General features: G+C 43.4%; 1 protein-coding gene across 1 annotated transcript in view; it reads left to right on the top strand.

Annotated features, from left to right (window-relative positions):
• The window catches only part of CIR1 (corepressor interacting with RBPJ, CIR1), a 45,735-nt gene that overhangs the window by 1,466 nt on the left and 20,750 nt on the right, over nt 1-23,519 (top strand). The window contains exons 2-6 of the mRNA XM_056535640.1: nt 7,979-8,073; nt 15,822-15,895; nt 18,373-18,383; nt 21,781-21,836; nt 23,265-23,313. Of these exons, the coding sequence (XP_056391615.1) occupies nt 7,979-8,073; nt 15,822-15,895; nt 18,373-18,383; nt 21,781-21,836; nt 23,265-23,313 (285 nt within the window). The remainder of the gene's footprint in view (nt 1-7,978; nt 8,074-15,821; nt 15,896-18,372; nt 18,384-21,780; nt 21,837-23,264; nt 23,314-23,519) is intronic.

Here is a 23,519-nt window from a genome sequence, read left to right as displayed (position 1 = left end):
CTAGCACTGCGCAGGCGCACTGAAGAGGAGGACGGCAGGGGGAGTGAGCGCTTGCTGGATAACACGCAGCGGCATGCATGGGACATGTGTGTCAATCGCAAAGCAGTCCCATCGCTGACATACAGGGGGTGGGCGTGGCTGCGGCGGGGCATCGCGTACCTCGCACCACGCCTATCCGACCAACAGTGCCTTTGAACAAAAGCATTTTTTGGGGTCATGAAAGGCTGCAAATATTAGGTAAAAACATTGCTATACCCACCACCTGCACACACTTCAAAGGCTGCGTGCAGGTTATTGCACCGATTTCATGACAGTTGTGCTTTAAAGGGGTATTCCAGTGGAAAACTTAAATATTATTTTTTTTTTTTAATCAACTAGTGCCAGAAAGTTAAATAGATTTGTAAATTACTTTTATTTAAAAAAAAAATGTTAATCCTTCTAGTACTTATTAGCTGCTGAATGCTACAGAGGAAATTTATTTACTTTTTGGAACATAGAGCTCTCTGCTGAATCACGAGCACAGTGCTCTCTGCTGATATCTCTGTCCATTTTAAGAACTGTCCAGAGTAGGAGAAAATCAACATAGCAAGCATATGCTGCTTTGGACAGTTCCTAAAATGGACAGAGATGTCAGCAGAGAGCACTGTGCTTGTGATGTCAGCAGAGAGCTCTGTGTTCCAAAAAGAAAAGCATTTCCTCTGTAGTATTCAGCAGCTAATAAGTACTGGAAGGATTAATATTTTTTTTAATAGAAGTAATTTACAAATCTAATTATTGAATTGGCAAGCGCTGTATCAGACACAAATCTATTATGGCTATTATGGCTAGGTGGTGGGGACTAACCTGATGCTGCTGTAAGAGGAGGGAAGGATCCTGATGATATGGATAATACTGTTGATGGTGTGAGGAAGTGCTCACCTGGTGATCGAAAAAATTGGGAATGCAATGACTGAATTACATAAAGATATGCATATTAATTTAAATGAACTTCTATCTGTAAAACATGGTCTACCTTTAAATGATCGGTCACGCTGGTGCGAGCGATGGTGGTTGGAATGGCTGATGTGGTAGGCTGAAGGAGTGATATTCCTACGAATTAAACAATCTAGTTGTGGTGAAAAGTATAATGAATACTTTCAGCAGTGTCGTTCTTATTAATACCTGTTCATGAGTTGTATTTCTGATTCTGTATGGGTATTGTAGAGGCAGATGCTTGATGCTGTGGGCTCTCCCTGAGGGTACTCCAGAGGTTTAAAAGAAATGCAAATGAAGCCCCTTTACACCGTTCCGCTCTGTATAATTTATAATAATAATATAGTCACAGCAGAGTATGGTAAGCTAATGGAATGTCCACAAAGTATAGGAGTATTTGTATGAGTAGATGATTACTATTATGACACTTAGTGGCGTACCTGGTAAATCTCCCGCGGGTACCTGTTGCGCGGTCAGCACTGTTGCGGGCCCTCAGTAAAGGTTTTCCTGGATTGGTAGACAAGTGTGGAGTTGAAGTTCAGTCCGGGAAATAGTTAGTTGTAATCCGGTTAGTTCAAGGGAGCGTTTGACGGCAGTGGGAGTGCGCCCCGGCCGGTGGCGTCTCAACCTACCTGCACGCTCGCTATTAGGTGAATCAGGTGGAGGTGATTTGGATCTGAGTGACGTCACTACGGTATCCTCTATGGTCCACAAACCTATCGACGCGTTTCGGAAGGCTGTCTGCTTCCTTCGTCTGGATAGAACTAGTGGCTTGCTGGTCCAGTTCTTATAGCGGCGTGTCTCCGATGTTAACCCCCTACTGACCGGATTATCAATGTGTTGTTGCTCGTAGTTACAGATATGCGAACAGTTCCAGTTCAGCATTTAAACCGTGAGGTACTAAAGAATTGAGGTTAAATATCCATTTGGTTTCACTTCTGGATAGTTGTGCGATAAAATTACCTCCCCTCCAGTGGGGGGTGATTTTTTCTAATCCGAAAAATTGGGACATTTTGACTGATTGTTTGTGCATAGTTTTATAGTGTGCAGATAACGGGTGACCCTCAAAGCCTCGTTGTATATTATAAATATGTTCTTTAATACGCACACCTAATTGCCTCTTGGTTCTACCCACATATATTTTTTCACAGGGGCATCTAATGGCATATATGACTCCCTGTGTCTTGCAGTGTATGTGACTTCTGATTTTGTATTCTGTTTGTTCTTTGCTGTTTTCCACACTTATTGTAGGATATTTATTCTCCATAGCTTTGCATGCATTACACATTTTGCAGGGATAGAAACCATTTTTTAGAGGCAAAAAGTTACAGCTGGTGTTTTCTATATTCCTCTTTTTTGTTGTTTTATTCTGTATTGAGGGTGCTATGAATGTTCCGATGTTTTGGGCCTTTTTATAGACAAAAGTCGGTACCTTTGGTATAATGCCCCCCAAGATTTTATCTTCCAGTAGAATGTCCCAGTGGTTCTTGATTATTTTTTGAAATTGCAGACTATGTTTATTGTATTGAGTTATTATTGGGATTTTTGTATTGCAATTTGTGCCTTCTTTCTTTCCAGTTGTTTTATCTTTTGGTATTAGTAATTTTTCTCTGTCTTCTTCAAATACCTGTTGTTGGATTAGATTTAAATCTTCCTCTATATATCCCTTATTAATGAATTTCTTCTTTAGGTCCTCGGATTCCTGGCTATATTGTGTTACCTCTGTGCAGTTCCTTCTTAGCCTAAGGAATTGACTTCTGGGGATGTTTTTCAGCCAAATTGGTAAGTGGCAACTATCTCTCTGGATAAACGAATTGCTATCTGTTGGTTTGGAATATGTATGCGTAGTTATCTGATTGTTAAAAATATTTTTAACAATCAGATAACTACGCATACATATTCCAAACCAACAGATAGCAATTCGTTTATCCAGAGAGATAGTTGCCACTTACCAATTTGGCTGAAAAACATCCCCAGAAGTCAATTCCTTAGGCTAAGAAGGAACTGCACAGAGGTAACACAATATAGCCAGGAATCCGAGGACCTAAAGAAGAAATTCATTAATAAGGGATATATAGAGGAAAATTTAAATCTAATCCAACAACAGGTATTTGAAGAAGACAGAGAAAAATTACTAATACCAAAAGATAAAACAACTGGAAAGAAAGAAGGCACAAATTGCAATACAAAAATCCCAATAATAACTCAATACAATAAACATAGTCTGCAATTTCAAAAAATAATCAAGAACCACTGGGACATTCTACTGGAAGATAAAATCTTGGGGGGCATTATACCAAAGGTACCGACTTTTGTCTATAAAAAGGCCCAAAACATCGGAACATTCATAGCACCCTCAATACAGAATAAAACAACAAAAAAGAGGAATATAGAAAACACCAGCTGTAACTTTTTGCCTCTAAAAAATGGTTTCTATCCCTGCAAAATGTGTAATACATGCAAAGCTATGGAGAATAAATATCCTACAATAAGTGTGGAAAACAGCAAAGAACAAACAGAATACAAAATCAGAAGTCACATACACTGCAAGACACAGGGAGTCATATATGCCATTAGATGCCCCTGTGAAAAAATATATGTGGGTAGAACCAAGAGGCAATTAGGTGTGCGTATTAAAGAACATATTTATAATATACAACGAGGCTTTGAGGGTCACCCGTTATCTGCACACTATAAAACTATGCACAAACAATCAGTCAAAATGTCCCAATTTTTCGGATTAGAAAAAATCACCCCCCACTGGAGGGGAGGTAATTTTATCGCACAACTATCCAGAAGTGAAACCAAATGGATATTTAACCTCAATTCTTTAGTACCTCACGGTTTAAATGCTGAACTGGAACTGTTCGCATATCTGTAACTACGAGCAACAACACATTGCTAATTCGGTCAGTAGGGGGTTAACATCGGAGACACGCCGCTATAAGAACTGGACCAGCAAGCCACTAGTTCTATCCAGACGAAGGAAGCAGACAGCCTTCCGAAACGCGTCGATAGGTTTGTGGACCATAGAGGATACCGTAGTGACGTCACTCAGATCCAAATCACCTCCACCTGATTCACCTAATAGCGAGCGTGCAGGTAGGTTGAGACGCCACCGGCCGGGGCGCACTCCCACTGCCGTCAAACGCTCCCTTGAACTAACCGGATTACAACTAACTATTTCCCGGACTGAACTTCAACTCCACACTTGTTTACCAATCCAGGAAAACCTTTACTGAGGGCCCGCAACAGTGCTGACCGCGCAACAGGTACCCGCGGGAGATTTACCAGGTACGCCACTAAGTGTCATAATAGTAATCATCTACTCATACAAATACTCCTATACTTTGTGGACATTCCATTAGCTTACCATACTCTGCTGTGACTATATTATTATTATAAATTATACAGAGCGGAACGGTGTAAAGGGGCTTCATTTGCATTTCTTTTAAACCTCTGGAGTACCCTCAGGGAGAGCCCACAGCATCAAGCATCTGCCTCTACAATACCCATATAGAATCAGAAATACAACTCCTGAACAGGTATTAATAAGAACGACACAGCTGAAAGTATTCATTATACTTTTCACCACAACTAGATTGTTTAATTCGTAGGAATATCACTCCTTCAGCCTACCACATCAGCCATTCCAACCACCATCGCTCGCACCAGCGTGACCGATCATTTAAAGGTAGACCATGTTTTACAGATAGAAGTTCATTTAAATTAATATGCATATCTTTATGTAATTCAGTCATTGCATTCCCAATTTTTTCGATCACCAGGTGAGCACTTCCTCACACCATCAACAGTATTATCCATATCATCAGGATCCTTCCCTCCTCTTACAGCAGCATCAGGTTAGTCCCCACCACCTAGCCATAATAGCCATAATAGATTTGTGTCTGATACAGCGCTTGCCAATTCAATAATTTGTTTTGTCATATCCATTATATATCGGTGTGCATTATCAGGAGAGCACATCTATTGGCTAAGCAGCAGTCCAGCCACTGATCACATCCAAATCCATTCAGCGCTAGTGAATCTTTCTAATCAATTTACAAATCTGTTAAACTTTCTGGCACCAGTCGATTTAAATAAAATAAAAAAAAGTTTTCCACCGGGGTACCCCTTTAAATCCAGTTTTGCATTTGTTTTCCAGCATTCCTGTTTGGCATGCAAGGGGAGGGGTGATTTGTCAATGCTCTATCTAGTCCAGTGTTCTTCCAACTGTTACAAAAACTACAATTCCCAGCATGCTAGGAGCTAGCTTAGTGTTTCCCAACCAGTGTGCCGCCATCTGTTGCAAAACCACAATTCCCAGCATGCCTGGACAGCCCTCGGCTGTCCGGGCATGCTGGGAATTGTAGTTTTGCAACAGCTTGAGGCACACTGGTTGGGAAAACACTACACTGGTAGAACACTTTCCAGATACCACTTATGTCATACAGGGCCCCATAATTAAAATAGGCCTGACAGTGACTTATTCTGTCTCTCCAATTGAGAAATCCTTGCACACTCCGCTATACTGAGCATGCATGTACAGTCAGGTCTGTAAATATTGGGACATTGACACAATTCTAACATTTTTGGCTCTATACACCACCGCAATGGATTTGAAATGAAACAAACAAGGTGTGCTTTAATGGCAGACTGTCAGCTTTAATTTGAGGATATTTACGTCCAAATCAGGTGAACGGTGTAGGAATTACAGTTTGCGTATGTGCCTCCCACTTGTTAAGGGACCAAAAGTAATGGGACAATTCGCTTATCAGCTGTTCCATGGCCAGGTGTGTGTTATTCCCTCATTATCCCAATTACAAGGAGCAGATAAAAGGTCCAGAGTTCAAGTGTGCTATTTCCATTTGGAATCTGTTGCTGTCAACTCTCAAGATGAGAGCCAAAGAGCGGTCACTATCAGTGAAAAAAGCCATCATTAGTTGAAAAAAAACAAAACAAACCCATCGGAGAGATGGCCAAAACAACTGTTTGGAACATTCTTAAAAAGAAGGAACGCAACGGTGAGCTCAGCAACAATAAAGTACCGGAACACCAAGGAAAACAACTGTGGCGGTTGAGCGAAGAATTCTTTCCCTGGTGAAGAATACCCCACATATTCACAACAGTTGGCCAGATCAAGAACACTCTCCAGGAGGTAGGTGTGTGTGTGTCAGTCAACAATCAAGGAACATGAAAAGACAAAAATGGGCCGTTGATGGCGCTGGTCCTGATGGACCAGCGCCATCAACGGCCCATTTTTGTCTTTTCATGTTACTTTATACTGCTGGGACATTGCTGTTGCTCCAGAGGACCGTGGCTGCAGACCTGAGATCTTATCTAAGGCTATCAAAGGTGTTGTGCTCTCAGCACAACGCAAATCGGTGAGTGCAACAATTTAACCTGTCTCCATCTCACCTTAAACATCCTTCACTAGGGGCGCATATCCCTGTTTTTTCTTTACCTTTTCTATAGTCAACAATCAAGAGACTACTTCACCATTGTGAATACAGGGGGTTCACCACAAGATGGAAACCATTGGTGGTCCTCAAAACAGGAAGGCCAGATTAGAGTTTGCCAAATTACATCTAAAAAAGCCTTCACAGATCTGGAACAACATCCTATGGACAGATGAGACCAAGATCAACTTGTACCAGGGGGAAGGAAAGGAACATGATCCTAAGCATACACCTCATCAGTGAAGCATGGTGGTGGTAGTGTCATGGTTTGGGCATGTATGGCTGCCAATGGAACGGCTTCTCTTGTATTTATTGATGATGTGACTGCTAACAAAAGCAGCAGGATGAATTCTGCAGTGTTTCGGGCAATATTATATGTTGATATTCAGCAAAATGCTGCAGAACTCACTGGACGGTGCTTCACAGTGCAGACGGACAATGACCCAAAGCAAACTGAAAAAGCAACCAAAGAGTTTTTTAAGGGAAATAAGTGGAATGTTATCCAATGGCCAAGTCAGTCACCTGACCTGAATCCGATTTGAACATGTATTTCACTTGCTAAACACAAAACTGAAGGGAAAAATGCCCCAAGAACAAGCAGGAACTGAAGACAGTGGCAGTAGAGGCGGCAGAGCGTCACCAGGGATGAAACCCAGCAATGTCTGGTGATTAGAGATGAGCGAAGTTAGTGATCCGATTCATCAAGAACCTCACGGCTCGGCATTTCATAAATGAGTTCAGCTTTCAGGTGCTCCGGTGGGCTGGAAAAGGTGGATACAGTCCTAGGAAAGAGTCTCCTAGGACTTTATCCACCTTTTCCAGCCCACGGGAGCACCTGAAAGCTGAACTAATTTATGCAGGAAAAGTCATCACTGCCGAGCCTAGAAGTTCGTGACGAATCGAATTTACTGTAAGTTAGCTCATCTCTGTTCGTGACAAATCCAATTACTGTAACTTCGCTCATCTCTACTGGTGATGTCTATGCGTTCCAGACTTCAGGCTGTAATTGGCTGCAAAGGATTTGCAACCAAGTATTAAAAAGTGAAAGTCTGAGTTATGATTATTTATTCTGTCCCATTACTTTTGGTCCCTCAACAAGTGGGAGGCACATATGCAAACTGTTGTATTTCCTACACCGTTCACCTGATTTGGATGTAAATACCGTTAAATTAAAGCTGAATCTGCTAGCAAAGTCCCTTTATTTAATGACACTTTGATTTTAAACGCTTATTTCAGCTGCATATTCTGCTTAAAATAATCAGCGATTTCAAGCTATTTGTAATGGCACAGATCCGCTGAGGAAATTCAGCAAGGAAATTTTTTTTCTATGTGAACATGCCTCAGCCCGAAGATGTCTGTGATGGTGATACTTTCTCTCTAAAAAGTATATGTTGTAGCTACAATGACTTGAAAGAGGTACTCCATGCAACACCTCCTTTTTATTTTTTTTGACTATTTGAGGCTGCGGTTCACTCCGTTCTATGTAAACTATTTTCCTGTTCTAAAAGTATAAGTAATGTTCATGTTTTTTTGTTTATTTTCTCCAGGTATGGATGGCCGAGCAGAAAATATCATATGATACGAAAAAACAGGATGATTTGATGCAACAGTACTTAAAAGAACAAGAGTCCTATAACAATCGGTGAGTTTAACCCCCGTGTAGCAGACTGTGATCTGACACAGAGCTTTATATGAAGGTATATAAATGTGGAAGTAGCTCTTTAGAGTAATGTTGGCAATTGCCTTATCCTAGCAATATGATGCAAGTCTACGCAAAATTCATATTATTCATCTTCACCATACGACTCCTCCAGCAAATAGATGTGTGATGTTAAACAGACTTCAGACTGTTCATAAGCAGCCTGTAGTCTGTTCATGGGAAGACACAAAGAATCGGCCCTGTTGGGTTTTTAAATATATACAACAAATAGATTTACACTTGATCATGAGAGGAGCCCATAAGGATCTTTGTACATATTCATTAAAGTTGGGGCACTTTCTTCTTCCACTGTTCCTGAGGTTAAAGGGGTATTCCAGGAATTTTTTTTTTTTTGACTATGCTACAGGGGCTGTAAAGTTTAGTGGAGTTCATAATATAGTGTCTGTACCTGTGTGACGGTTTTCTCACAATTCTTCTGTGATTTTCACCCCAATATTTATTTTTAACAGCATACAAAATGACTGTTGTCTCAGATTTTTCCCAGCTTGCAATGTGGCCAAGACCTGACTCACTGGTCAGCTGATGACAGGGAGCCTGTCTGCTTCAATGGGTGGAGGGATCGCTTGGTGGGAGAGAGATCAATCTGCAACTAATCCAACAGCTGTAGGCACCCTGGTTGAAAACCACAGGTCTTTTTGTTTCAATGGTTGGGGGGGGGGGGGGATGGAATTCTGGGATTTGTAGTAAAAAAGAAAAGTCAAACAGGAAATACCAGTTCACAAAAAGCTAGCCACAGTGTTATGGTAATCTCACAACATAGCCATTTAGCCCCAAGACAAGCGCAGATCCTTCCTAAGCATGTCCATTACTGTCTGCCAGGTACGTACTAAAATCACCTTATGGTGGAGAACCCCTTTAATGCTCAAGTGCTATTGCATTGGGTATTGCTGCACACGTGCGGTGTCTAATTCTCAAACTGTCAGACTCTCTGCACGTGTATTACAAAAGCTAGAGACAGAGCGTTCACTCTCTGCTTCTAGTGGCAGGTCTAGCTATTTAGATACATGCACAATTGAGAATTAGATTTGTTCTGCTATACCCATTTGAAGCAATCTATAGAGATGTCAGAGGAGAGGTGCTCTTTGGCCCTAAGGCAGTGTTTCCCAACTAGGGTGCCTCCAGGACAGCCAGCGGCATGCTGGGGGTTGTAGTTTTACAACAGCTGGAGGCACCTTGGTTGGGAAACACTGCCTTAAGGTATAGCTCGTCATGTCTCTCTGGGACACAATAAAAAAATTAAATAAATAAATATAAATGTGCTCATGGACACTTACCAGTGTTGTTAACCAGCGTTGGCAGTTTGTTTTCTTTGTTTTTTATTTTTTTTTTTGTTTTTTTTATTTAATTTTATTTATGCAATTTTCATAAAAAATAAAAATAAAAAAAAATACACAACTAGGAGCCCCATAGGAACGACCAGAAAATTAAAAAAACAAGGAACAAGTGAACATGTGAATGGGTACACAGGAAAACAAAGACAGTATAGCAAACTGCAGAAATAAAGTCCCATAACACTCTGACAATGTCTCTCAGGAATAGTCCCATCCCGTGTAGCCCCCAGCAATAACAGGGCCCAACAACACAGACACAAAACCATACACTCACTCACACAAACCTGGGGACCTGCGGATAGAGGAGGAGTGTCTTTAGTGGGGATGTCTCTTTAAAGTGGTTAAGTTAGTACAGTATGTTGGACTAGTTAAAGGCTGCATGTGATAAATGCAGGTGTAAATGTGTCAGAACATACAGGTGTATACAGAGGCTGCTGATGGTTCTTTTAGTACTTTTGGAGTTTTTATAATCTTAAAGGGGTGTTCTTACAATGTGATGAATATAGCTAGGATGTGCCATTATTTAGTAAAGGGAACACCACTGTTAATGGCGGGACCGCAGCACCCAGGCCACCCTTTGTGCACACTGCACAGCACCTCTTAATGAATGGAAGTGTCTGCAGGTCTCTACACAATCGGGGGCCAGAAGAGCAGGACTGCTGAATTGATACTGTGGCTTCTTCATTCAGTGAGGGACCCAGAAGTCCTACTCTCACCAATCACAAAGTGATGGCATATACTAGCAATATGCTATCACTTTATAAGGTTGAAATATTCCTTTAACAACTGCAACATACAGTCATGGCTGTAAATGTTGGCCTGAAATTTTTCAAGAAATTGAAGTATTTCTCATAGAATAGGATTGCAGTAACACTTGTTTTGCTATACACTTGTTTATTCCCTTTGTGTGTATTGGAACTAAACCAAAAAAGGGAGGAAAAAAGCAAATTGGACATAATGTCACACCAAACTCCAAAAATGGGCTGGACAAAATTATTGGCACCCTTAACTTAATATTTGGTTGTACACCGGTTGGAAAAAAATATCTGAAATCAGTCACTTCCTATAATCATCAATAAGCTTCTTACACCTCTCAGCCGGAATGTTGGACCACCCTTTGCAAACTGCTCCAGGTCTCTCTTATTGGAAGGGTGGTTTTTCCCAATAGCAATTTTAAGATCTCTCCACCGGTGTTCAATGGGATTTAGATCTGGACTCATTGCTGCCACTTCAGAACTCTCCAGCGCTTTGTTGCCATCCATTTCTGGGTGCTTTTTGAGGTATGTTTGGGGTCACTGTCCTGCTGGAAGACCCAAGACGCAAACCCAGTTTTCTGACACTGGGCTATATAGTGCGACCCAAAATCCATTAGTAATCTTCAGATTTCATGATGCCGTGCACACATTCAACGCAACAAAAAAGTAATTGTTCACATCTCACACAGTAGTGCACCTAAATTCCTGTATTGTATTATTCTAATTGTTTCACATCCACACTGTCAATCTTGTGTAGGATGCCATTGTGGCACTTGTAGTCTGCTGCAGGCATCCTCCATTGTATGCATTTTAATGCTGGGGATCGCCCTTAATAACAGACCACAAGGACAGGCTCTGCTCCCCCGGTATATATGCTGAACTGCATTTGGGGTTGATCACCTCCTGCCTGCCAGTTGCTCTTTTTTGTTGTCTAATTTTTATACTTTGAGATGCAAAAACTCCACTTTTAATGTGCCTTTATTGCTATTCTAGGCAGCCAACTTGGGTGGGGCTTATAGTCTGCCTCACATTGTATGTGTGCCCAGCCACACTGGAGGTAACTGGGAGCAGGCTGTGAGTCGGACCTAATGCTGCTTTTATTGCCTACTGGCCCCTGGTTTTGCTTTATCACGCACAGGTAGGTTTAGTGTTAGGTTCCGCACCATTTGAGAAACCTTGGCGTTGGTGTGCGGGCTCTGGTGTGTCCTTCATATAAGGATATACTGGCTAATGTCTCAATTTTAACATCAGTGTGGAGGGTTAGCCAATGTCATTGTTCACATCTCCCACAGTAGTGCCCCTAAATTCCTGTATTGTATTACACATTCAAGGCACCCAGTGCCAGAGGCAGCAAAACATCATTGAACATCCACCATATTTCACTGTAGGTGCTGTGTTCGTTTCTTTGCAGGCCTCATTCTGTTTTCGGTAAACAGTAGAATGGTGTGCTTTACCAAAAAGTTCATTTTGGCAAAATGTAGTCTTGCTTTTTTATGTCTGTGTCAGCAGTGGGGTCCTCCTGGGTCTCCTGCCATAGCGTTTCATTTCACTTAAATGTTGACGGATAGTTCGCGCTGACACTGATGCTCCCTGAGCCTGCAGGACAGCTTGAATATCTTTGGAACTTGTTTGGGGCTGCTTATCCACCATCCGGACTATCCTGCATTGACACCTTTCATCAATTTTTCTCTTAAATCCACACCCAGGTAGATTAGCTACAGTGTCATGGGTTGCAAACTTCTTGATTATGTTGTGCACTGTGGACAAAGGCAAATCTAGATCTCTGGAGATGGACTTGTAACCTTGAGATTGTTGATATATTTTTCCACAATTTTGGTTCTCAAGTCCTCAGACAGTTCTCTTCTCCTTTTTCTGTTGTCCATGCTTAGTGTGGCACACACAGACACACAATGCAAAGACTAAGTGAACTTCTCTCCTTTTTGTCTGCTTTCAGGTGAGATTTTTATGTTGCCCACACCTGTTACTTGCCCCAGGTGAGTTTAAAGGAGCATCACATGCTTGAAACAATCTTATTTATCCACAATTTTGAAAGGGTGCCAATAATTTTGTCCAGCCCATTTTTGGAGTTTGGGGTGACATTATGTCCAATTTGCATTTTTTTTCCTCCCTTTTTTGGTTTAGTTCCAATACACACAAAGGGAATAAAGATGTGTATAACAAAATGTTACTGCAATCCTTTTCTGTGAGAAATATTTCATTTTCTTGAAAAATTTCGGGGGTTCCAACATTTACGGCCATCACTGTACATTACCAATAGATCCATAATAAATCCTTAATAGTTTTATGTCTAGATTTCTATTCAATTCATTGCGGTTTTTAAAGTAAGTACCGTATATACTCGAGTATAGGCCGAGTTTTTCAGCACGATTTTTCGTGCTGAAAACACCCCCCTCGGCTTATACTCGAGTGAACTCCCCCACCCGCAGTGGTCTTCAACCTGCGGACCTCCAGAGGTTTCAAAACTACAACTCCCAGCAAGCCCGGGCAGCCATCGGCTGTCCGGGCTTGCTGGGAGTTGTAGTTTTGAAACCTCCGGAGGTCCGCAGGTTGAAGACCACTGCGGCCTTCAACATCATCCAGCCCCCTCTCACCCCCTTTAGTTCTGAGTACTCACCTCCGCTCGGCGCTGGTCCGGTCCTGCAGGGCTGTCCGGTGAGGAGGTGGTCCGGTGAGGAGGTGGTCCGGGCTGCTATCTTCACCGGGGAGGCCTCTTCTAAGCGCTTCGGGCCCGGCCTCAGAATAGTCACGTTGCCTTGACAACGACGCAGATACGTCGTTGTTAAGGCAACGGCTCTATTCCGGGCCGGAAGCGCGGAGAAGAGGCGCCCCCGGTGAAGATAGCAGCCCGGACCACCTCCTCACCGGACCACCTCCTCACCGGACAGCCCTGCAGGACCGGACCAGCGCCGAGCGGAGGTGAGTACTCAGAACTAAAGGGGGTGAGAGGGGGCTGGATGATGTTGAAGGCCGCAGTGGTCTTCAACATGCGGACCTCCGGAGGTTTCAAAACTACAACTCCCAGCAAGCCCGGACAGCCGATGGCTGCCCGGGCTTGCTGGGAGTTGTAGTTTTGAAACCTCTGGAGGTCCGCATGTTGAAGGCCGCAGTGGTCTTCAACCTGCGGACCTCCGGAGGTTTCAAAACTACAACTCCCAGCAAGCCCGGACAGCCGATGGCTGCCCGGGCTTGCTGGGAGTTGTAGTTTTGAAACCTCTGGAGGTCCGCAGGTTGAAGGCCGCAGTGGTCTTCAACCTGCGGACCTCCGGAGGTTTCAAAACTACAACTCCCAGCAAGCCCGGACAGCCGATGGCTGCCCGGGCTTGCTGGGAGTTGTAGTTTTGAAACCTCTGGAGGTCCGCAGGTTGAAGACCACTGAGGGCGAATGATGAGAAGAGGATGATGAAGGGGGGGGGGGGTGTGGGGATGATGAAGGGGGGTGGGGATGATGAAGGGGGGGGTGTGGGATGATTACAAGGGGATGATGAAGGGGGGATGTGTGGGATGATAAGGGGATGTGTGGGATGATGACAAGGGGATGATGAAGGGGGGATGTGTGGGATGATGACAAGGGGATGATGAAGGGGGGATGTGTGGGATAAGGGGATGTGTGGGATGATGACAAGGGGATGATGAAGGGGGGATGTGTGGGATGATGACAAGGGGATGATGAGGATGTTAATGACGGGTCTGGATGATGACAGGGGGGGATGAGGTATTTCCCACCCTAGGCTTATACTCGAGTCAATAACTTTTCCTGGGATTTTGGGTTGAAATTAGGGGTCTCGGCTTATACTCGGGTCGGCTTATACTCGAGTATATACGGTAAATGCATTATCCAATCCTGGAGCAACATTTCATCCCCGATTGGACAGTGTCAGAGGTTAAAGCCCCCCCCCCCCCCCCCCCCCAAAACTTATAACACCTATTTTATTCCTCAGTAACAGAAAAATGACACAACCTGGAGCCAAAATAGACATGTAAGGAGAACTGACAGATTTCTAATGGGGGGGAAAAATGGGTTTAAAAAAAACTGAACATTATGGGTGTAGACACACGTAGTGGTCACAGCGCTATCAAGGGGCAGATGAGCAGGGATTGACATGCAGTTATACCACAGGTTTTAGGTTACTTTTCAAATAAATAATAAAAAAAAAAAAAAAAAAAATGCACCATCATGAAATAAAATCATTTTGTCTCTGTCACACCTCTATTGGGGCAGCTTTTTGCTCTATGGGGGAGTTTGTGATTTATGTTTAAAAAAAATAAACAAAAAGCTCAAAGCTCATTTGCATTTACGCCACGCTCGCCGCTTCAGAAAACTCATCCAGAAGGTCCACTGAATGACTGACACCAACGTGGCCCATCCGACCCTATTGACTTTAATGGAGTCTATTGAGTTTCCATCTGGTTCAATAAACTCATACAAAATACAGCTTGCCATGTTTTCTCTGTTTAGTTATACGAATGGATACTGCTACGGATGTCCTGAACGGAGTTACCATCACAGATGTGAACATAGACTTACCGTATTTTTTGCCCTATAGGACGCACCGGCATATAAGACGCACCCAATTTTAAAGGTGCAAAATCTAGAAAAAAAGATTCTGCACCCAACAGTGATCTTCAACCTGCGGACCTCCAGATGTTGCAAAACTACAACTCCCAGCATGCCCGGACAGCCGTTGGCTGTCCGGGCATGCTGGGAGTTGTAGTTTTGCAACATCTGGAGGCCCACAGGTTGAAGACCACTGGATAGGAGGTAATACTCACGTGTCCCGCCACTCCGGACCCGTCACCGCTGCCCTGGATGTCGCTCTATCGCTGTTGCCGCGTCCCCGCCGCTCCGGACGTCGTCTTCCCCGGGATCCTCTCTCTCCGTCGCCGTCATCACGTCTCTACGCACGCCGCTCCTATTGGATGATGGGACGGCGTACGTGACGATGTGATGACGTTGAAGGAGAGCGCCGCCATGCAGGGGATCCCGGCACGGAGCAGACACCGATGAGGCAGGTAGGGTCCCTCCCGGTGTCCTGTAAGCTGTTCGGGATGCTGCGATTTCACTGCGGCGGTCCTGAACAGCCCGAGTAGCCTGAGCAGCCGGGTTAGTCTCACTTTCCCTTCAGATGCGGTGGTCAGCTTTGATCGCTGCGTCTGAAGGGTTAATACAGGGCATCACCGCGATCGGTTGATGGCCGCAGGGACCGCCGCGATAGCTGTGTATTCCCCCCGTTTTGGGGAAGAAAAAGTGCGTCTTATACGGCGAAAAATACGGTAATTATACAATGCTATAGATCAGTGGTCTTCAAACTGTGGACCTCCAGATGTTGCAAAACTACTACTCACAGCATGCTAGGAGTTGAAGTTTTGCAACATCTGGAGGTCCATAGTTTGGAGATCACTGTTTTAGGTGCAATAAAGCAAATTACAGACCCCTTACAAGACCAATTTATAGGGTTGCTGACAGCAGCGGGATAGAACCCTAGAGAGAGATTGCAGCGTACTATTGTATATGAGTTCCTATAACCTGACTTTCCTTCTGTTTCTTTTCTGTTCACATTAACAGATTACTGCTGGGTGACGAAAAAGTGAAAAATGGACTAACTTTTATGTATGAAGCACCACCGGGGGCTGAGAAAGGTAGGTCACCCATCATTTTTCTTGTCACTGTTACATTCTTGTTTTTCTTGTGTAGAATATTATACAAAGTGATTAGGTGGATACACTGTGAATAGTGGCCACAGGCTGGAGGAGAATTTAAAGAACTTTTTTTTTAAATCAACTGGTGCCAGAAAGTTCAACAGACTTGTAAATTACTTCTATTTAAAAATCTTAATCCTTTCAGTACTTATTTGCAGCTGTATGCTACAGAGGAAATTCTGTTCTTTTTGAATTTCTTTTTGTCTTGTCCACAGTGCTCTCTGCTGACACCTCTGTCCGTGTCAGGAACTGTCCAGAGCAGCATAGGTTTGCTATGGGAATTTTCTCCTGCTCTGGACAGTTCCTGATTCCAGACAGAAAAAAAAATTCAAAAAGAAAAGCATTTCCTCTGTAGCATACAACTGCTAAAAAGTAATGGAAGGGTAAAGATTTTTTAATAGAAGTAATTTACAAATCTGTTTTAACTTTCTGGCACCAGTTGATTAAAAAAAAACTGTTTTCTACCGGAGTACCCCTTTTAAGTGAGCATGAGAATAATCTCAAAAATTATTGGATGCGGTCTCTTGTTTTGACTTCATTCCTAATTTTGCACTTTCTATTAAATTTACATTTGCTGATGTAAAACATTGTAAAGTCGCCATTAAAGGGATACTCCACCCCTAGAGATCTTATCCCCTATCCAAAGGACAGGGGATAAGATGTCTCATCACGGGGGTCCCACCACTGGGACCCCCGCGATCTCTGTGCAGCACCCCCGTTCATTTAGAACGCCCCGCAGCCCGCTCCAGAAAATTTTGTTCCAAATGCTTGAATGCTAGTGCAGCATAGTTGCCCTGTAATAGGTGAAAAAATTATTTCACCATACTCTGACATGGCATCCTCAGAAATTTTTTGCAACGGGGAGGAAGGGCATAACTGTAATAGGGTACTATTAGAATCCACTATATGCAGGAGGGGGATTAATTTCGGACGGCTAAGCCCCCCAGAGCGGGTCTTCATCTCTCGTTTTGCATGTTAGCACGCACTCAGTGCATTATAGCCATACTTGGGTATATGTTTGTGCTCCCATAGACAGTGCATAGATAGAGTTAAATAGATAGAGATTAGATGGGTAGATAGAGAGATAGATATGAGTTAGATTGATATGTGAGATAGACAGACAGATATAGACATGGGAGAGATAAATATCAGATAGCTATGAGATATGAAAGAGAAGACAGATGGACGTTCTCCTACCTGTCACAGATGAATGGGAGCAGACCGCTTATCTTCACTGTACTGAGTGCAGGAGGCAGGGTGTAACGTGAGGACAGTGTGCAGCACCTAAAACATTCCCTCAGGGAACTGGTAGTAGTTATCTCTGCTCCCAGCAGAACCATGTAATATGAAGCAATTCCTGCATCATGTTCTAGGAGACTACACAGGGAGCAAGAGCTGCTGACAGATCCGGGCTCCCTGTCTGTGTCATCAATAGGTTAAAGGGGTACTCCGATGCTCAGCATTTGGAACAAACTGTTCTAAAGTATTTGGAACAAAATGCTGGAGCCGGCGCTGGGAGAATGTGACATCATAGCCCCGCCCCCTCATGATTTCACGGCTACGCCCTCTCAGCGCAAGTCTATGGGAGGGGGCGTGACAGCTTCCTGTAAACTTGCATTGAGGGGGTGGGGCGTGACGTCATGAGGGGACGGGGCTATGACGTCACGAGCTCCCGGCGCCGTCTCCAGCGTTCAGAACAGTTTGTTCCAAACAGGAGCAGCGGATTACCCCTTTAAGGAGCATTTTTTTTTTTTTTTTTTCAACCCCTTGCCCCCACCCCAGTGGATGCCCATGCTGACAGGAGTTCTTTATGATAGATGTCATTTGAATTGCAGTCTGCAGCCAAATTTGCAGAAAGGTAAAGATGGCTACAGATGCAGTGCAGTTTTTGTATAGCACTTAGCTGTAATATCATGTCTCCATAGAACAGGATTTCCCAACCAGGGTGCCTCCAGCTGTTGCAGTTTTGCCTTAGAAAATAATGGAGTGGAATGAAGCTGCACAGACAGATGTACACAATTTCTGAAGTGCAAGCCTACTGTTTTGGTTGCCTTATGGTTGTCATTTACCAAAAAGACGGAAAAAAATATATATATTTATATTATATTATACATTATTATTATATTATATATTATTATATTTGATATTTTATTATATTATATGTTTTAATATGTTTTATTATATTTTATTATATTTTTGGTTGGTCAGGGTCTAGAGCTTTAGATTTAGCCTGGAGAAGCATATGGCAGCGTGCCTCACGTCCAGGCTCAATCTGTGTCTTTGCAGGAGATGGGATACATAGACTTATACATGTGTGTGTTAACTCTTACTGTCGTAGGACATTTGTTAGGAATACCACTAACTTCTTTCTGTAAAATATTTTTTTTTTTCTTTCCTCCTCTGACTCGTCAATCAAGAAATTAAAGAGGTAAATACTATCATGTCCTGTTTGTGTTCTCCTACACACATTAAATAAGACATAGTATATTAATTCCAAGATACAATACAAATTTAATTGTGGGTTTGACGTTCTGGACACAATAAATGTTTATGTAGGTTTGTATACCTTGAGTTAAAAACATGTTTTTTTTTTTTTGGTGGGGGGGGGGGGGTGTTACTTGAGCCAAATTTATCAAGGAGGTGCACATAGCCAGCAAAATGATGGTGTGGACCTGCACAAATGTAAAAGGTGCAGGGGATAAGATGCCTCATTGCGGGAGTCCCGCCGCTGGGGGCCCCCGTGATCATGCACACAGCACCCCGTTTATAATCAGTCCCCGGAGCGTGTTCGCTCCAGGTCTGATTACCGGCGACCACCGGGCCGGCGGCGTGTGACGTCAACACTCCACCCCCGTGTGACACCACGCCCCGCCCCTCAATGCAAGCCTATGGGAGGGGGCGTGATAGCTGTCACTCCACCTCCCATAGGCTTGCATTGAGGGGTGGGGCGTGACGTCACACGCCGTTGGCCCTGTGGTCGCCGGTAATCACGCGAACACGCTCCGGGGACTGATTATAAACTGGGTGTGTGCAAGATCATGGGGGTCCCCAGCTGCGGGACTCCCGCGATCAGGCATCTTATCCCCTATCCTTTGGATACGGGAAAAGATGTGTAAGCACCGGAGAACCCCTTTAAAGAAGTTATCACTGCAAATCACAGCTGGAAATTTGTTCTACTGCAACACTTACAATTGTGCTCACAGCTACACCATGTGAAAAGACTCACACTTGTTCCATCTGTGAAAACTGCTCTTCAACTAATAATGTCCTCCAATCTGTGGGTATTTCTGATTGCAGACTGTAATATCTGCTTTCTACCATTTCTACACTTTAATACTATACATCCTGCAAGCAATGTCCTTTCTGTCCACTCTATCTGCTATGTAAGACCTTCTCCCCTCCTGTCTGTGCTGAATTCTGCATGAATATTCAGCAGCAGCAGAGTCCAATTGATTTTTTATGGGATTTAACAGAATTTCTGTGACGGCAACATCTGCCACGGAAATCCGACGTCTGCAAAAACATTGAACCTGTGATCAGTGTTTTTATTCATTCTGCTCGGAAATGCATTGACGCCTATGAGGCGGTCCGAGCGGTCCTAACACCGATATGTTCTGCCAGCGCTCTGCTGTCTGTCCACCATGTGAACATAGCCTAACATTGAGAGCTGACACAGCCAGGGGTAGTGTTCTGTCGGGTCCATGACAAAAGCGGCAGCGCAGCCAGATATGTACAGCGGTTGCACAAACTCTACAGCAAACAAATGTTGTTTGTTTTTGTTTGTTTATATTTAGAAAGTAGTTTTTTTATTATTTTTTTTTTTATTTTATTACATTGAAATAAATGAACAGTAAACAAAATCTGTGCAAAGGCGTCCAAAGCCTATAAGTGCGTGTAATAAATTGTGGTCTATGATTGGTATAATCTGATTGCTGTATCCTTGTATAGAGCAGTGTCTCCAAACCAGTGGGCCTCCAGCTGTTGCAAAACTACAACTCCCAGCATGCCCGGACAGCCAACGGCTGTCCGGGCATGCTGGGAGTTGTAGTTTTGCAGCAGCTGGAGGCACACTGGTTGGGAAACGCTGGTATAGAGGAGCATACATTTTTTATAATTTTTCCCACCTGCCACCTCTTGATGTCACTGTTGTATTACGGTCTGTGGCTTTTTTAAAGATTAATGTTGTAAGATAAAGAAGGAAACCGTACAATTTTTTAAACTTTTTTTTATTTATTTTTTTCTAAAGCGAAATAGAACACATATCTGTGTATACATTCTGATCCTAAGCATGGCAAAGCCTGCAGTGTTCATGTAAAAGATCCTGTAACCTGTATTGTAAGAGGACTCAGTCAATCCAATGCACTTCCATTTTTGTATGTCTATTACTTCCTTAGAGTAACGTTTAGCATTATCTATATTGTGCAACTGCATAGTGTATAATCAGAATCTTTGATTTTCAAAAGAGAACATCAGCGCAGGTACAGTCTATTTATAAAAGTAAAATGTCCTGCCCCAGAGCAGTGGCCTCCAGCAGTACCTAAACTCCAACTCTGCAGGCTGTTAGGGCATGCTGTAAGTTGTAGTTCTGCAACAAATGCCACAGGGTGTGTGTATGTATATGTGTTGTTGTTTGGTTTTTATATTACTATACCCATCAGAAAAACTACCTGTTATACAGTCGTGTCTGGTGCTGAAATCCCTGACCATGATCACCCTGATGGCGCTGTGAGCCGTGACGTCACGCCCCGCCCCCTCAATGCAAGTCTATGGGAGGGGGTGTTATGGCTGTCACGCCCCCTCTCATAGACTTGCATTGAGGGGGTGGGACGTGACTTCATGAGGGAGGCGGGGCTATGACATCATGAGCTCCCAGCGCCAACAGTTTGTTTCAAACGCTGAGCAGCGGAGTACCCCTTTAAAGGGGTACTCCGGTGCTTAAACATCTTATCCCCTATCCAAAGGATAGGGGATAAGATGCCTGATCGTGGGAGTCCCGCCGCTGGGGACCCCTGGGATCATGCACGCGGCACGCCGTTTGTAATCAGTGCCCAGAGCGTGTTCGCTCGGGGACTGATTACCGGCGACCTCCAGGGCCGGCGGTGTGTTATTTGAATAGGGGATAAGATGTTTAAGCTCCGGAGTACCCCTTTAATGTAGTTTCATGGCTCTGAAATTGTCATTCTTTGGTTAATTTATAAAACAAAATAGCCCTTGTCTCATGCGCTAATGTTAAAGGGGTATTCAAGGAAAACCTTTTTATATATCAACTGGCTCCAGAAAGTTAAACAGATTATTAAATTACTTCCATTAAAAAATCTTAATCCTTTCAATAATTATCAGCTGCTGAAGTTGAGTTGTTGTTTTCTGTTTGGCAACAGTGCTCTCTGCTGACACCTCTGCTTGTCTCGGGAACTGCACAGAGTAGATGAGGTTTGCTATGGGGATTTGCTTCTAAACTGGGCGGTTCCCGAGACACGTGTCATCAAAGAACAACTCAACTTCAACAGCTCATAAGTACTGAAAGGATTAAGATTTTTAAGGATAAGGAATTTACAAATCTGTTTAACTTTCTGGAGCCAGGTTATAGATAGATAGATGGACGGATAGATATATAAATAGATAGATAGATAGATAGATAGATAGATATATATAGATATAGATAGATAGATATATATATATATATATATATATATATATATATATATATATATATATATATATAAATAAATTATAATTATAATATTATTATTTTCCTGGATAACCCCTTTTTAAGGCCAGAAAGAAATCAATTTGCCAAAATTTTTCTCCCTTTCTTTTCCTTCTAGAATGAGGGGGAGACTGACTACAAATTTGAGTGGCAGAAGATGGCTCCTCGAGAAAAGTAAGGAATGTCATAGTAACCTTGACGTTTTCCCAGCATGTAATGCAAGTCATATGCAGCTCGATAACCTTTCTACATAAATGGCTGTAATAATGTCCTTTTGTGAAAAAGATGGCATTTGTAAATCACAGGAAGCCGAAGCACATACACTCAGAACCTGCAAGCAGAGCACAGTTTAGCTTCTCGTACCATTTCTATACGTCTCATATATTTTTTATTTATTACCGTATTTTTCGCCCTATAGGACGCACCGGCATATAAGACGCACCCTATTTTAAAAGGTGCAAAATCTAGGAAAAATAAAGATTCTGCACCCAACAGTGGTCCTTAACCTGCGGACCTCTATATGTTGCAAAACTACAACTCCCAGCATGCCCGGACAGCCAACGGCTGTCCGGGCATGCTGGGAGTTGTAGTTTTGCAACATCTGGAGGTCCGCAGGTTGAAGACCACTGGATAGGAGGTAGTACTCACCTGTCCCCGCCGCTCCGGACCCGTCACCGCTGCCCTGGATGTCGCTGCATCGCTGTCGCCGCGTCCCCGTGGTGTCCACGACACTCCGGACATCTTCTTCCCCGGGATCCTCGCTCTGCATCGCCGCCATCACGTCGCTACGCACGCCACTCCTATTGGATGACGTGACGGCGTGTGCGACGACGTGATGACGTCAAAGGAGAGCGCAGGGGATCCCGGCACGGAGCAGACACCGAGGAGGCAGGTAAGGTCCCTCCCGGTGTCCTGTAAGCTGTTCGGGACGCCGCAATTTCACAGCGGCGGTCCCCAACAGCCCGACTGAGCAGCCGGGTTAGTGTTATTTTCGCTTCAGCAGTCAGCTTTGATCGCCGCGTCTGAAGGGTTAATACAAGGCATCACCGCGATCGGTGATGTCCTGTATTAGCCACGGGTCCCGGCCGTTGATGGCCGCAGTTATTCGCCGTATAAGACGCACCAACTCCCCCCCCCCCCCCCAGTTTTGGGGAAGAAAAAGTGGGTCCTATACGGCGAAAAATACGGTAGTTGTTTTCATTATTATTGGTTGTTTTTATTAATATTATTTTGCATATAGTGGGTTCTGTGCCCAGCACAAGCAGTGTAGCGCACACAATTAAGCAGGAATAATCCAAGAGCTATACTTACCTTTTGCAGTAAATTTCCTGGACAGTATCGTTTTCTGAATGGCTGTACGGCGTGCTGTCACTTTTTCAGGCTTTGTGATGCAGTTTTTAAAAATGAAGGCCAGGAATGGATCATACATGGAGGACATGTATAAAGTGAAGAATGAGACTTTAGTTCATTTGAAATTCATTCCTGGTTTTGACTTCAGGAACAGCATAAAAAAAAGTGAACATCCGAACCAGCTCTCAGTTGACACAATTTCAACTTTTGCAACATCTACAAAATGTTGACCGTTTGTGTTTTCACTTTCAGGTATGCCAAAGATGACATGAACATCCGAGATCAACCTTTTGGTATTCAGGTATTTGCCTTTTCCCCCCTCTGGCTTTGGCTATGCAGGAATTTAATGCAATAAGTACCTGCTTATAGTGTATGTGTCATTAGAATATTCGCTGTTTCTTAAATAATTAATTATAATATTCAAAATACTAATTATTATTATTTTTTTTGTGTGATGTTTTTTGTTTTAACCCCTTAAGGACCAAGCCCATTTTCACCTTAAAGGGG

This window comes from Hyla sarda, chromosome 8, assembly GCF_029499605.1.
Source record: "Hyla sarda isolate aHylSar1 chromosome 8, aHylSar1.hap1, whole genome shotgun sequence".
NCBI classification, from domain to species: domain Eukaryota; kingdom Metazoa; phylum Chordata; class Amphibia; order Anura; family Hylidae; genus Hyla; species Hyla sarda.
This window is presented reverse-complemented; position numbering and strand designations above follow the sequence as displayed.